This window comes from Dipodomys ordii, unplaced genomic scaffold, assembly GCF_000151885.1.
Source record: "Dipodomys ordii isolate 6190 unplaced genomic scaffold, Dord_2.0 Scaffold24, whole genome shotgun sequence".
Lineage (NCBI taxonomy): Eukaryota > Metazoa > Chordata > Mammalia > Rodentia > Heteromyidae > Dipodomys > Dipodomys ordii.
The window spans coordinates 12919730-12935581 of record NW_012267240.1 but is presented as its reverse complement, the minus strand read 5'-3'; the positions used below and the strand labels follow the sequence as shown (position 1 = coordinate 12935581).

The 15852-nt window shown below is 35.1% G+C and overlaps 1 protein-coding gene across 1 annotated transcript in view; it reads left to right on the top strand.

Annotated features, from left to right (window-relative positions):
* The first annotated feature begins 3150 nt into the window (after positions 1-3150).
* Positions 3151-15852, top strand: part of Malrd1 (MAM and LDL receptor class A domain containing 1) — a 504118-nt gene continuing 491416 nt past the window's right edge. Inside the window, exon 1 of the mRNA XM_013014599.1 lies at positions 3151-3328. Within this exon, the coding sequence (XP_012870053.1) occupies positions 3151-3328 (178 nt within the window). The remainder of the gene's footprint in view (positions 3329-15852) is intronic.

The window sequence follows — 15852 nt, the reverse complement described above, 5'->3', positions numbered from 1 at the left end:
GGGGGGGAGGCTGGGATGGGATGTGAAGGGTAAACAAAGGAGGAAGCTGCAATGCTTGATAAGAAATGTACGCATTATCCTGCCCATGTAATTGTAACCCCTCTGCAGTATGTTCACAAAAAAAATAAAATAAAATAAAATGAAAAAAAACTGGCTTAATTAAGTAAACAATGGACATACCTAGCATAGAACTATTGAAATGAATGAATATTGAAGGCTACGAGACAAACTAGTAATGAAAAAAAGAATCTCTAGGAAAATAAGCTAAATTCCTTGGAGAAAGTTTTCTAAGCTGAGAAGTAAATAATCATTACATTTAACCTGAGTATTGAGAGAGAAGGAATCTCAGGCCTGGAATCTGAAGTATATTTAGAAAATTAGTAGTCCAGTATAAGGACTTAAAATAAGGAAGACAGCTTTTACCTTGATAGGTAAATTGGAATTTATAAGCCATCATAATGAGTATCAAATTAATAATGATTTTAGAGGGAAATATGTAGGATTAGATTTATGCTTTAAAATTATCACTCTACCTGAAGAACAGAAAATTAGTTGTAAGTGGTAGAAATATGTAGTGTAGGTGATGTGTAAATGTGAATTGATAATTTTCAGCCAAAAAGTAAAAATGTGTAACAATAAAATGGCTAAAAAATAGTTCAGGAACAATAGATATTCATGGCTTAGATAGCTGGGTTCCATTCATTGAAATATGAAATGGAGTGATAGTTTTTTGATTGGATGGACAGAAAGAAGAACTTAGTTATTAATTGAGTATGAATATGAGTTAGGGTGAGTTTATAGGCCTTGCCCTTGGTGGAGAGGTATTCATCATGACTTCAATAGTAGATTTAGAGAACAATACTCAATAGATAATCTTGAAATCAAAGGAACAAAAAGAAAGTCTAGAAAGAAGTACAAACTAAGCAAGACGGGAACTTTATATGAAACTATAAGGATTACCACCCTTTAAAATATAAGCAAAAAAGGAGAAAGTTAGAGTAGATGTTAATTTCCATTTGCCATGCAGAGAATTAGGAGAAGAAATACTTTTTAAAAAAAATTTTATTGTGAAAATACCATACAGAGGGGTTACAATTACATGAGCAATGTAATGAGTACATTTCTTATCAAGCATTGTAGCCTCCTCCTTTGTTTCCCCTCCCCATCCCTTCCCATCCCTCTTCTCCCCCACCCCCCATTTTTCGACATAACGTCTTGTACATCTTATTGTTGGAATGGGTCCACCTGTATCCCTATTTAAACAATTTGTTTTTTCCTTTCCCCTCCACAAATTATACCAACATCAAATACAATTATACTGTGGGGGAGGGACATACAAAGCAACAAAGAAATATCTTATAAATATGTTAGAGACAATAGCAAGAAAGAAAAAAATTTGAGTCCTTATCTTGGGGTTCATTTCCCCTAACATCAACTTATCTGACTGTTTCTGCTTCTCTCAGATATACACTAGTTATTGCCAATAAGGGAAACCATGGGACCTATGTTTCTTTGGGCTTGGCTTACTTCACTTAATATAATTTTTTCCAAGTCTTTCCATTTTCTAACAAATGGGGCAATGGCATTCTTTCTGATTGAGGCATAGAATTCCATTGTGTATATATACCACATTTTCTTGATCCATTCATCTACTGAGGGGCATTTAGGTTGGTTCCATATCTTAGCTATGGTAAATAATACTGCAATAAACATAGTTGTGCTGGTAGCTTTAGTATGGTCTTGTTCTTGAAAAGGAAATCAGACCAACTCTTTTCTGGTTAGTTTGGAGAGAGTCTCACAGAATTTTCTGCCTGGGTTGGCTTCAAAGTGTGATTGACCATATCTCAGCCTCCTGAATACCTAGGATTACAAGAATGAGCTCTTGGTATGAAAGTTTACTTTTCTAGCACTAAAATAATGCTGAGATGCAATCTCTATACTTGATTTATGGTTTTTCTAGTCTAAATTCTTCAAGTGCTTCTTAGAGATATACCAATTATCTTTGTCCTGTGCAGTTATAGTGCAAAAATAGAAATACAGTAGTTGAAAAATAACTGCAGCATATCTTTAAGAAATTATATGTAAAGAAATATTTTATATTCTCAATTTTTGTAGTGTTCATGGTATTTTTGCATTTACTGTATCTGCACGAGTCAACCTTATGCTGTTCATTCTGCATCTCATTTTACTTGCAAAAACAGATTAAAAATGAACAGGGAAATTTGTGTACTTGAGAAAACACCCAATGTCTAAACTGTGGTTCCTGTCACCAACTTCCTTCATTTTCTAATTTGCATCATATAACTTCTTGGGTCAAAGTTATGTGACTTTAAAATAATCTCCATTGACTTTTCAATTTGTAAGAAACTATGATTTTTTAGTTTAAGGAATTATAACAAAGAAATGTGACATTTTGAATCCAATGGAACCAGATAAAAATGTATTGGGATATGTGGAAAATCCTAGTATTCTGGAGGCTGAAAAATGAAAATCCTATGTTTGAAGTCAGTATGAGCTACATTGCTATTTCAAAGCCAGCCGAATATTACAGAGCAAAACCCTGCCTCAAAATCCAGTTGCTGAGAGTATATAACTCGAAGAGTAGAACATTTGCCTATCATGTGTAAAGAAAGCCTTGGGCTCTATCCAGTTCTGTAAAAGGGAAATAGGAAAAGACAAATATTTCATTTAATTTTGAGCCCACTAATTTGACCTAACTTCAAGGTTCTAAAATGCATGAATGGTATTAAGTTAGCACAGTTAAGGAGCAACATTTCTACGTAATCTATAACTTTATTATAGTTCCATCTACTTATGTGCCTGCCCTTTGTTTTCTAAATTTTTCTTTAAGGAGATAGCACAATCATAAAGGCTTAAACTGTTAAAACCTAGTATACACCAGGCAATAAACATCCATGTGCAGCTACAGAAATGGTGCAATTACTCAAGTTAAATATTTTCTAAAGGCACTCCTCTGACAGAGTGAATTGGCTGTAGGAGGAGTCATTTGCTGAGTTTGAGGTCATTACTTGGAATGCCCATTTGCAAGAAGCAAATCTAGGAAATAGAAGAGAGAAAAGTGATGTTTGCAATCATGAACTCACCAAATATAGTTTTCAGTACTAAGTAATTCCCTTCTGGCTGGCAAGAATGTTGGCATTTCCAATGAAGGAAGGTTTTTGCTTCCTTTGGATTGCTTATGTCTTTATTTTTCCATTGGGTCTGCGAGGAACAGAAGCTTTTCAATGTGGCAATGGGATTTCTTTGCCTCCTGACAACGTGTGTGACTTCATGGATCAGTGTGGGGACAACAGTGATGAACAGCAATGTAAGTGTCCTCCATTTGCCAGTTTCAGTCACCTGTACATCTTCACACCAAGGACTTCCGAGCTGCCCAGGACAGACACCTAGATTTCTGGCACTTGCATGGACATTATTGTGTATGCATTCACTGTTAACTTATAGTGCATATATTGTTTAATAATGATGATTCTATTCATTAGATTACTTCAATATCAAAACACTAAGATTTTAACTAAATGGATTGCACTTTAAGGAAACGTACTGATTATAAAGGAGTGATAGACATAAATGTAGCTTTAATGTCCTATTTTTAGTGAAAATGAGAAAGAAACTCAGTAACACAGCTGATAAATGCTTTGGTTGAAATTACAAGCTAAAGTTTGAATTTAATGTGGAAATATTTGAAATGAATTTTACCCTGGATGTGTAGATTTTTTTTTCAGTTATAGGATACTGTCAAATGAGTGGGTATTGGTGGTGTGTGGAATACAATGCTATATTGTGTTTGTGATTTTGGCACAACGGAAAGAAGCTTTGGGTTTCAGGACCTATATTTGGAGGCTTCGGAGAACTACTTACTAACTGAGTGATCTTGAACCTCTCTTTTATTAGTAAAGATCATAAAGTGGGAAAAAATACTCTCATGAATGGAAAAACACACCATTGCTTACTGAAATAAATAGCACTAGGATCAGGAAATATAGCTTATGAGGTCATAGATGGATGACAAGGATGTTTTTGTAGTTTTGGTTGCAGTATGAATATACTACAATTCAGCAGTGACTGATGTTATTCTTATACCCAATAATGTTTTGTATATGTGTGTGTGTGTATCTGTATATGTACATACATTTTTGTGTGTATGTGTTTGTGGTATTGGAGATTGAAACTAGGGCCCTGTTTATGATATGTAAGCACTGTACACACACACACACACACACACACACACACACACACACACACACACACACACACACACACACACACACACACACATATCCCTAGCCATGTACATGACATTTTGAAGGTATTACTATGAATGCATAGTTTATTCACATAACTACTGATTCAATTAATTACTGGGAAACTCACTCTATTACCGTAGTTAACTTTACTCAAACCTATATTTTCCACATTTTACTCATATACAATACCAATGTTTATGGAATTTTCTATTTTCTCCTGAAGCAAGTTTCTACATATTTGATGTTTTTATTGTCTCTGCTCTTTCTTCTATATTCAGACATTCCTATATGAAAACAAGAACAAAGGTTGCTGAAAAATTTCTTCTCTGTAAAATGAAACAGGGCAGTGATTTATATCCTAAAGTTAAAGATTCTACCATGCTATTCATCTTTAGAAACTCTTAAACACAAATCACAACCGAGGGCAGGGATTCATTTGTAGTTGTCGACTTTTCCCAGAGAGGCTAAATATGGGTGTGCTGCACCCTGCTCTGGTCTGCCTGGGAAAGATCTCACTGCTCCCTGGGGAACAGCAACAAGGGACCACTCAGTTTGACAAGAAGTGCCAAGTCCCCTCCATTATTAATCTCTATGAAGCTTCCTTTAGCACTCTTGCTGTGATAACACGCATGGTCTTGCTTCAGAGAAAAGGTTAATATGAAGAAGGAGAAAGCCAGTGAGTGGGAAAGGTCTCTGCTGCATGAAAAATTCTAATAATTCTCTGCCTCAGAGGAAAGTGAAGGCACAGATCTGTCGAATAAACACATTTCATTTTAAATGTTATACTGGGAGGTCACCTTTTGGCTTTTTTGCTTTTCATTTTCATTTCCTGAAAAGTTTCCACTTTGGCATTTTATTTAAAATGTAGGCCAAAAGCTGTAGTTAAAACTGAGATTCACTTGAAAGTGTGAGTGTCTTTTGTACACCGCACTAGGGGAAAAATGTTGTGAAAGAATGATGGACAAGCGATTTCACCCATGAGAACTGGGATGTTAAACTTTTGATTAGATTTTCTTAAAAATCTAACTTTACAATGGTGGAAAAGTAGCCACACTTTGAAAAATAAATCAATCTAGACTTCCTTTAAAGAAATAGATTGGTATATAAGATTTTTATAAAATTAGCATGAAGTTGAATTTCCCATGTAAGCTGATGCAATTAATAATTTTTATGAGTGTGTTTATATATGTGAGGGTATTAATAGGATTAATCTTGCACTTGCTAGGTACACTATTATGGTTCTTTAAATTATATTTTGTTTACATAGTTGTATGGAGGGATTTCAATCCAATATGTCAGCTTATGCGTACAATGCATCTTGATCAATATCACTCCTTTCATCATTTAGCCCATCACTCCCAAACTACCCATGCTCTAAGTTTTCCTAGTTTAATACGATTGCGTTGAGTATTATGACTGTATTTCACTACAATTTCCCTCTACATTTGTCTAATACCCTTCCCTTGACCTGAAGTACGACACCTCAAGTATTGCTTCTCAGTATTCATTTGTTAGACTGTAAAGTAGTTGTTCAAAAGAGTTACACCATTTGAACTCTACCCTGCATATATCATATTTCAGTTAATGTCTGTGTACATGTGCATGTGACCCTATATATCTTTACATATATATTTATAAATTAAACTTCTACATTCTCATTGTTTGTCCCTCTGGGCCTGACCTACATTACTTATTTTTTCAGATCCATGCAAATGATATAATCTCATTCTTTTTGATGGATGAGTAAAATTCCCTTGTGTATCTATATACCACAAGTTCTTAATCCATATATCCATTGTTGTTTTACCAGATAGGCTTCTTTTGAAATATACCTGAATTCATTATTTTTAACTTGATATGTTTTTGAAAAGAAATCAGATGTAGGAAGGCTAAATCCTCAAAATGGAATAAATTCTATTTATACAGAATTATAAGTACTATATATGTGCACTATAAGATAAGCACCACATATATGATAGTATATAGTAAATAAGTGAATAAGTTATAGGTACAACAACTGTTTGTATTTAGTGTTGACAGAATTTAATGACATCCTTACTGAAAGTCACTTCTGACCTGTACAGGTGTTTAGCCAAGGATTCAAATTCTGGCTTCTGTGCTGGGTTTTCTAGTTGGGCTGGACTGGTCTCTGTACCCTAAGTCTGAATGGAAACGCTGGCTATGCTGTGGGGTTCAATAAGACCACTGGCTGTGTGTCAGGTAGAGCTGGTGGCAGACAGGTTTCAGGTTGTCTTCCTACTGTTGTTTGGAATCTAGCTGGGCAGAACCCTGCATTGGGCTGTGAGGCTGCATGAGGTCTCTAGGGTCACTATGTACTTGGAATAGGCAAAGTCAGATGCTGTGCTCCACAATTATGTATTGAGTTGGACTTGCCTCCAGGATTGGGGTAACCTCAGTCCTTTGCTCTCTTAAGTAGGTTTGGTGGAATTCCTGGCTGGTGTTTGGGATAGAACAAGGCTAGATTCTCCCCTCTTGGAATACTTGCTGTCATCATTGGCTTCTCTGGCCAGTAGAGCAGACTAAGGTAGGGAGGGAGCAAGGTGAACCAGCTGACCAATGGGCTATATTCCTGCAGACCACCACTGTTGGCTAGGCTCTTAAATGTCATACTTCTGTTGGCTGGAACAAAGACTCCCTTAACTTGATATGTACAGTTCATAGTTACTCCCATTGCCATTTTTGTTTTCTATTTTGTGATTTCTCTGATGTTTCCCATCTAGTAAGACAGGGGTGTTCCTTCTGGGGAGGATCCCAGAATAGTGTGTGTGTGTGTGTGTGTGTGTGTGTGTGTGTGTGTGCCTCCCACTGGGTTTTCCCATTTTAGAAACCCTATGCCCGAGGGAATCTTCTGCCAGTGGTATGTATTAGTTTGAATAAAGGACACACAGTAAAACCAGACAAACAAAAAATGCTCAACCATTTGATGTACAAAGACGTTTCTTTTTTTTTTTTTTGTTTACAAATGCTGTAGTATTTTTAGTGCAACTGATTAGGTACAAATCAATCAGAAGATCATGAAGCATGCTTTCAACAGTGTGTTGATATATCACCTGTAATGGGTTTCTATCACTGAAATGTTGTCAAGTTACTTAAAATTCCAGAAAGCATCCTTAGATTTATTTTTGCATATCAAAGTTATTGTTAAAAATTGCAGTCTCATACACTCATTTTTATAGCTAAATTTACTGTGATTCAAAAGAGAAAAGCCCATTCCATCATTTTGATATTGGTCTCCCCATCACAGTTTGCCTAAGAGTATTTCTATCAATTTAGTATAAGAGTATTTCTATCAATTTAGTATTTTATGTGAAATAGCAATCTATCTTTATGCTTTAATGGGAAACAAAGTTTTGAGCTATAGTTAATCTCTTTTACATTTTAAAATTGAGGGACAAGTTCCAAAATATATTTATTTTAGGTAAATATAAATTTCATGTTGAATGTGGAATTATCTTATAGGTACAGTTTTAAAATCTTAAAGGTGATCATGTTAAACTAGATGATATTCTAGTGCAAACAGTGCTTCTTTAATACATGGCATAAAAAGTCAACTATTTAATTGATTCATTGAAAGTACTTGAAGTTAATAGAGCAATAGAGTAAAATGTATGAGTTTGTATGCAGGCTTTATCTTAGTATTGCAGTGAATGTAAAATGTTTAATGAAACAATTGGCAGAATATTTAAAAATATTTCTGACCACATAGCTCACTTGGTCAGCTCAAGGTTCTGTAAAGGGCTGTGGTTTTAAAGAACAGGTATTTATTTCTTATAGTTGTAGAGCCTGGGAATGACAACTTTGGGGTGCCAGTGGATTTGCTAGCTAATGAGAGCTCCTTCCTGGTTTTCAGATAGCTGAAGACCAGATAGCTGCCAAGTTCTCACATGGCACTGAGATGATTTATCTCTGCTCTCTTTCTTCTTTTAAGGACACTAATTCCATCACAAGGGCTCCTACTTGATAAAAAATTATCTCTCAGAGGCTTCATCTCCAAATACTACTAGATTAGTAAGTGGGAATTCAACATGAGTTTGGGGCATGTGTACATTTAGCAGTTATCATGACAGTATTATAGATGAAGGAAATTTAATAATTAATACTTAGGGCCTATCTGGAGAAAACCAGAAAATATATAGAAATAGAGATTCATACTAATCCTATGCTTCCTAATAGGACGTTTCAGTATTCTATCTATATGTCTCTATATATGTATATATATGAATATTTATACTAATTTATACTAATCTCTTATTTTTATGAGGAATAAGTAATATTTTAAAAATTGTCTAATATGCATTTTTTCATTAGTTAATGCTTTGAGAAGTAGTAATATTAGGCCAGTAGGCCACATAACAAAATTCATTTCTCCTTTCAAATTTTTAATGGAAACAGGTTTTAATGACAAGAAGTTTTGTTTGTTGTTTTGTTTGTAAAAGTTATTTTTTAATCAGAGTGTGGAAATTGAGAACTTGCTAGTAAAATAGCATGTCAGCATTGCATTCATAAAAGCAGTCCATGTCAACAAGTAAAGTATTTGTGAAATATAGTAAATATGTGAATGACAATAAATATTGTCGTTGTCTAGTCCTGCCCATGGTCTAGGCCTGGCATTTGCCTTTGATATTGTTGGGTATCAGGAAGTCTAGGCTTTGTACTTGCTTTTAGAGCAGAGTTTCAGGGCTCTGTCCCTCGTGTATGGGTGCATGTGTGGCATGCATACTTGGGTGCCCACCAGTATGCACAGCCTCTTGGTGAATTGTCTGCTCGGTGTCTGGTGAACTAACTCACAGTATTACCAGCCACTCAAGTGTTCTTTGTGCTGGTGCTTCTTTGTGCATAATAGCTCAGTGACTGACTTAAGATCACCTTTTCCTGGCATTCCCTGGCACCAGAAGAGTGTGTTGTTATCTGGCCTACAGGTTGCTTTCTGGTCAGTCTAATACAGCTCATTTTGATGTACTTCCTTCTTCCTCCCTTCTCTAACTGAAATTGCCTCCATATCCTTGTCTTCTTCACAGATGCCTTCTGCTGTCTAGTCTTCTAGGGGTTGAGTGCTCTTGCTCTTTCACCGTGCTTCCTCTGTCTGGAGTCCTATGGGTATGGTCTATGCTCTGTATCACCTAGATCTTCCTTTAAATATTCAAGAACTGACTTCTAGTAGTGATCGAATAAGTTCTTTCTTATATTTTAGTAATACTAGTTCAATATTTCTAGATGCAATGAGTAGGGCAGGCCTTACAGTAGGAGATGACAAAAAATAGTAATTGTGATTTAAGCCAGGCATTGGTAGCCCATGTCTGAAATCCTAGCGATTTGAAGCCAACACAGGAAACAAAATTGAAGAGACTCTTATCTCCAGTTAACCAGCTAAAGACTAGAAATGGAGATGTGTCTCAAGTGAATACCAACTGTGAATGAAAAAGCCAAGTGAGAGCTTGAGGTTCTGTCAAGCCCTAGTGCTGGCACAAAAAAAAAAAGAAAAAAAGAAAGAAAGAAAGAAAGGAAAGAAGGAAGGGAGAGAGAGAGAGAGAGAAAGAAAGAAAAAAAGAAAGAAAGAGAGAGGGAGAGAAAGAAAGAAAGAGAAAGGAGGAAAGAAAAGAAAGAAAGAAAAAAGAAAGAGTGCTGAGAATGTGGCTTAATGGTAGAGTGTTTGCCTAGCATGCATGAAGCCTGGTTTTGCTTCCTCAGTACCACATAAACAAACAAACAAAAAGCCAGAAGTGGCACTGTGGCTCCAGTGGTAGAGCACTAGCCTTGAGCACAGAGAGGCTCAAGGACAGTGCCTAGGTCCTGAGTTCAAACTCCAGGACCAGTGAAAAGAAAGAAAGAAAGGAAGAGAGAGAGAGAGAAAGGAAGGAAGGAAGGGAGAGAGAGAGAAAGAGAAAAAGAAAAAAGAAAGAAAGAAGAGAGAGGGAGAGAGAGAAAGAAAAGAAAGAAAGAAAAAAGAAAGAATGCTGAGAATGTGGCTTAATGGTAGAGGGGTTTGCCTAGCATGCATGAAGCCTGGTTTTGCTTCCTCAGTACCACATAAACAAACAAAAAAAAGCCAGAAGTGGCGCTGTGGCTTCAGTGGTAGAGCACTAGCGTTGAGCACAGAAAGGCTCAAGGACAGTGCCTAGGTCCTGAGTTTAAACTCCAGGACCAGCGGGGAAAATAAAAAGAAAGAAAGAAAGAAAGAAAGAAAGAAAGAAAGAAAGAAAGAAAGAAAGAAAGAAAGAAAGAAAGAAAGAAAGAAAGAAAGAAAGAAAGAAAGGAAGAAATAGAAAGAAAGAAAGGAAGAAAGAGAGAGAGAGAAAGAAAGGAAGAAAGAAAGATTTCAAGATTTATCACCAAGGTGATCTTACTCTGGAAGGCTCTGAGAATATCAAGGCAGGCTCCTAAGGTGTACAGGAAGAATTTGGAGCGATCTCTGAGTTTACTCTGGCATGTCAGCATATAAACCTGTGTGTTGTCAGATGTGTTGGAAGAGGAGGAAAAGAATAGCAAGAAGGAGAAAGGACCATAAGGACCAGAAGATTGGCCTGGGAGGTTATTTGATGAGGAAGTAAAGATCTATGTGTAGTGTTTATACGTGCTTTCTCTTCAGATGCAAGTTGTTCTAGAAAGTGTGGTATAAATATGAGTTTCACCAAAATGGCTCTGTCATAGCATAGGAATGCTGTCTGTGTGTCTGTGGCATTAAGGGCCACAAACAGTGAGATTATAGAGAATCCATTCCTTAATTCTGCAAGTTGAAATTTACATCCTCATTTCTTGGCAGGTCTCAAGAAATCCCCATTTCTCCTTTGCTAAACAGAATGTTCAACAAGTCCTTATAGCTGGGTTCTAATTTTTTAATGACCAAAATTAGTAGGTTCTATATTTGTAAGTTCTATAATAATAAATAAAAATATTTATGGAAAGCACTTCAAATTTTTACTGTTTTTGCTTGTCTCCTATGAACTATTCTATAATTTTATACAACAGCTTAATCACAGTATTTTTCATATCTATTGCAATGGACAGAATCACCAGTACCATTCGCATTACTGTCTCTGGATACCTTGAACTTTAGAGGCAGATATTCAAAATCACAGCACTGTTGTATCACAGAGGAGCAAAGTCCTTAAGCTCCTAAGTCATTGTGCTCACGGTATCTATGTGAAGGGAGTTCTAGGACCTGAGGGTCAGTAACCTTAGATATCTAGCTTTTTCATGGCGACACAGAATGTAAACAATGCCAAAAAATCTGATTCTCCCCCCCCCCTACATGAACAACTTCAAAGGATATTCTGAAACATAATAGATATTCTAAATAAAATGATCCATCACAAGTGTTAGGATATCTTACAAACTACATTTCCTCTCAACAAAATACATGTATTTTCAATTTTATTTATTTATATCTGTTCACTCACAGAATTTCATGAATTATACTAACTCCAATGACTCTGTAGAGGTGAAATGGAAGAGGAAGTAACCCTGAAAATGGAATCGAATATAGAAAGATAAAGTGTAAGATTTTATAAAGACAAAAATAGAGTAAAACTTGAGGCCATAGAAACACATATGTTTATGATAGAAGTGCTTTGAAACATGCCCAAGAATGACTGTTGGAGGCAAAATCAGAGGAAGTAGAAGATAATACTTATAGGTGTGTGCAGGGGAGAATAATGGATTCACAAAATTAAAAAGGTTTTGAATGTAATAAAGAATGTACCTCTTATACGCAAAGGAAATGAATTAACAAACTCCTTGATGTAGGGTCTGAATATCTTTGAGACAGCAAGGATTATAAATGGAAATTAGGAGTGCTTAAAGAGTTTTTATTCTTTCTTTCTTTTTTGGGGGGGGGGTTCCAATCGTGGGGCCTGAACCCTGGGCCTGGGCGCTGTCCCTCAGCTCTTCAACTCAAGGCTAGCGCTCTACCACTTGAGCCACAGCGCCACTTCTGGCTTTTTTCTTTTTGCTTATGTGGTGCTGAGGAATCGAACCCAGGGCCTCATGCTTGCCACCTTCCCAGCCCAAGTTTTTATTATTTCTATGCTGACGTTTATTTTTCTTCCAACATTATTTTCTTATAAAAATGAATCTCAATCTTATTTTAAAAGATGAGCCTGAAAGAGAACTTCAACTTGGTGCATGGTTTTTAGGTAGAACATAACTATGTGAGTCTATTAGGTCACTTTGTTATTTTGAAAACAGGTTTCATAAAATAGCTTTCATATCAAATAGCACTACTTGAGTCTTTTCCCTCTTGGCAATTGTTGAATGATTTGGATGTTGATTATACACAGTTGTGCAATGTAAGTCATTATCTTAAATATAGTTTGGTATCTACAATTGTTTCAGAGTTGCGGAGTATGTTTGTTCATTGTGAGCAGTGGAAATGTCAAAGACGAGAGGGACCACTTGTAACACGATTGCCTTTCATCTCTGAGTGTGTTGTACAAAACTGGAGTGCTTCTTGTATTGGGGAACATGAAAACAATCATCTGAAGATAGATGCTCAGATCATTCTGAAGATTGCTCCTTCAGTGAACCTTTCTCCCAAGGAGAGATGAAAATATTCTTGGAATTTTATTTTGTCCTATCCTGCAGTTTTCTTTATCAAAATTCCAACAAAAGATGCTTATAAGTAATGCAGGACAAACTTGATTGGTCTGTGTAACTTGGTGAGGTGTATTTTAAACAAAATAATTAAATATTGTCTTTGATCTGCAATAAAAAAATAAAACTTTGAACTCTTTCCCACAAATCTTCTATAAAAAATAAAACTTTGAACTCTTTCACACAAATCTTCAATAAAAAATATTATCTTTGAGTAGTTGTACAATGGGGCTACCATTCAACAAATCTTTTTTTTTATTGTAAAGGTGATGTACAGAGGGGTTACAGTAACATAAGTAAGGTAATGAGTACATTTCTTTTTAAACAGGGGACAAAATACTTTAAAAGAAAAAAGTTAAGTTAAGCCTTTTAAGTGATACCATCTTCCCAAGCTGTAAGTAGTTTCCCTAATATTTTTAAATTGTCATAATAAAACAAAGCATCACTCTTATTATGGTCAGACCTTTATTGAATCTCTTTCTAGAAGACTGTTACTTTACACTAGATAGAGGAATTGCTGTTGTTGGATTACTGACTGGATAAATGATTGGGAAAACCATCAACCGTGTTATTTCTTTTCACATGGAATTGGATAAAACTATTCATCCTTCCCACAAAGTCATAGCATTGTGTGGGTTAAGTGTACAAGCTAAGGTGATGTCCTCTGGAATGTATATTCAGTCAGTGGGCTTTCTGAAAATGTCAGATGTTTGGTAATATTATCAATTAGTAAAAAGTTCCTTTCCAAAGCAAATGCCTTCTGAAGCCAGTGTCTGAATATGCACAGAAGTCTTACATATTTCTCAACTTCCTTAACTATTTCTGTTTGTAAACAAGGATGTTTGTCAATAAATACCTTTTCTACATGTGCATGCTGCTACTCTAGGCTCAGTGGAATCTTGAGAGAAAGCTTATATACTTTTGTGAAAATTGCCAAATTAATAAAAGGCTGAATCGCAGCTTATAAATCAGTTTTCATAAAAATATGAATAGAACACAATGTTCTCTGCTACCCAGAAACAACCTGACTTTCCAATGGGGTGAGTTTTAAAATATTTTGTTGAGTTTGCCAGGAGAATTTTACTTATTTTTGAGAAAAATTGAATGCCTATTTAGGAAAAAAATATAGGAGTTCAGTTGTTCAGAAATTAGTTTACTTAATGGAATATTTTTTCCATGAAAGAGATACATCTTGCCATCCCAGGCCTTGGATTTATTTAAAAGAAACTAGTGAAAAGCCTCTGGATCTTCTGGCCAAACTACTTTGGATGGGATAATTCTGTGTGAGGGCTATGCAGCATCTCTGATACTTGAGTGAACACTGCTGCAAACTGCCGTGAATGTTATACCTTGTCAGTATTTCTGGAGACATCAACCGATATCTAGGGACTGGAGATGTCCTTTGAAGGTTACTGATCCTAAGATCACATAAAAGTTGAAACATGGCCTGGTAATCTTTTACTTATAAAAATAGATTCCCATCAATGATACTATTCTTGCCAAAAATCTCAGTACTTGAGCATAAAAGCAACTATCTGATAAGAATGCAATTAAAGTAATTTTACACTATTCTGGTATGAGTTATGGAAGGGTTAATTCCATACCATGTAACATACCTTTTTGAGTTATGATTTCCTGTTTCTGAATCATTGAAAATATTAAAATTAATTCAATGTGACATATAAACAGTTCTCTGATTAAAAACCATTTAGTACTTCAACTCACCAAGGCTAATAATCATTTCTTAAAATTGTACATTTGAGAACTATTAAAATATATTTTGGTTTAATTGCAATATTTTGGATTCATTTCATCTTTTTTCAAGAACTGGTCATTTTTATATTAATCAGAATAAAGGAAATCATCATGTATAAAAATATTTTACATGTTATCTATTAAAAGGCAGTAATACTCCAAAATCATAAAATGAATTTAAGTTGCATGTAAGATTTTATGACTATTTAATACATAGATTTTTTTTCCAGAAATAGGATAAAACACTCGATGAAGTTGGGACAGAAGGAAATGACTTCAGCAAAATAAAGATAATATATGGACCACACAGCTAACATCACACTGAATAGCAAAAGTCTCAAAGCTGTTCATGAAAGGTCAGGATTTTAAAAGGATGCCCACATTAATTGTTTATATATGGCCCATAAGTCCTAACTGGTACAGTGGGGCAGGAATAAGAAATGAAGTCATTTAAGTCAGAAAGGAAGAAGCAAAAGTACTTCTGTTCATAGAATGCTTTTAATTATAGGACACTTTAAAGATGATATTTGAAAATCCTATCTGAACTACAAAACTTGGCAAAGTTATATAGTATACAAAATCAACATCACTAAGGCTCTTTTCTTTCTGTATACTAACAATGAACAATCTGAAACCTGTATGGAAAAAATTACATTTACAGTAACACCAAAAAGAATAAATAAGTCAAAACTGAGATAGAAGACATATACATTGAAAAGAAAGCCAGTTATTGATGAGAGCATCTTAAAGAGAAAAAAAAGAATGGAAATACATTTTATGTTTGTTGACTGGAGTATCTAATACTGTGACCATCTCAATATTTTAATTCAATCTACAGATTTAAAGAAATATCTATGAAAATCTTTAATTTTTTCCAAAATACTAAAATCTATCTTAAAATTCATATGAGAATCTTAAGAGATCTCAAATAGGCAAAACAATCCAGGAAAAGAACAAAGAGGTTTCATGTTTTCTGACTACAAAACTTTTATAAAGATATGACCATTAAAAGTATCATGCAAGTATAAAACAGACATATAAACCAATAGAATAAAACAGAAAGCCCACAAATAAATAGTCACATATATAGACAACTATTTTTTTTTCTTTTTTTTTTAATTTAATTTAATTTTATTTGTGAACATACTGTACAGAGGGGTTACAATTGCATGGGCAGGATAATGCGTACATTTCTTACCAAGCATTGCAGCCTCCTCCT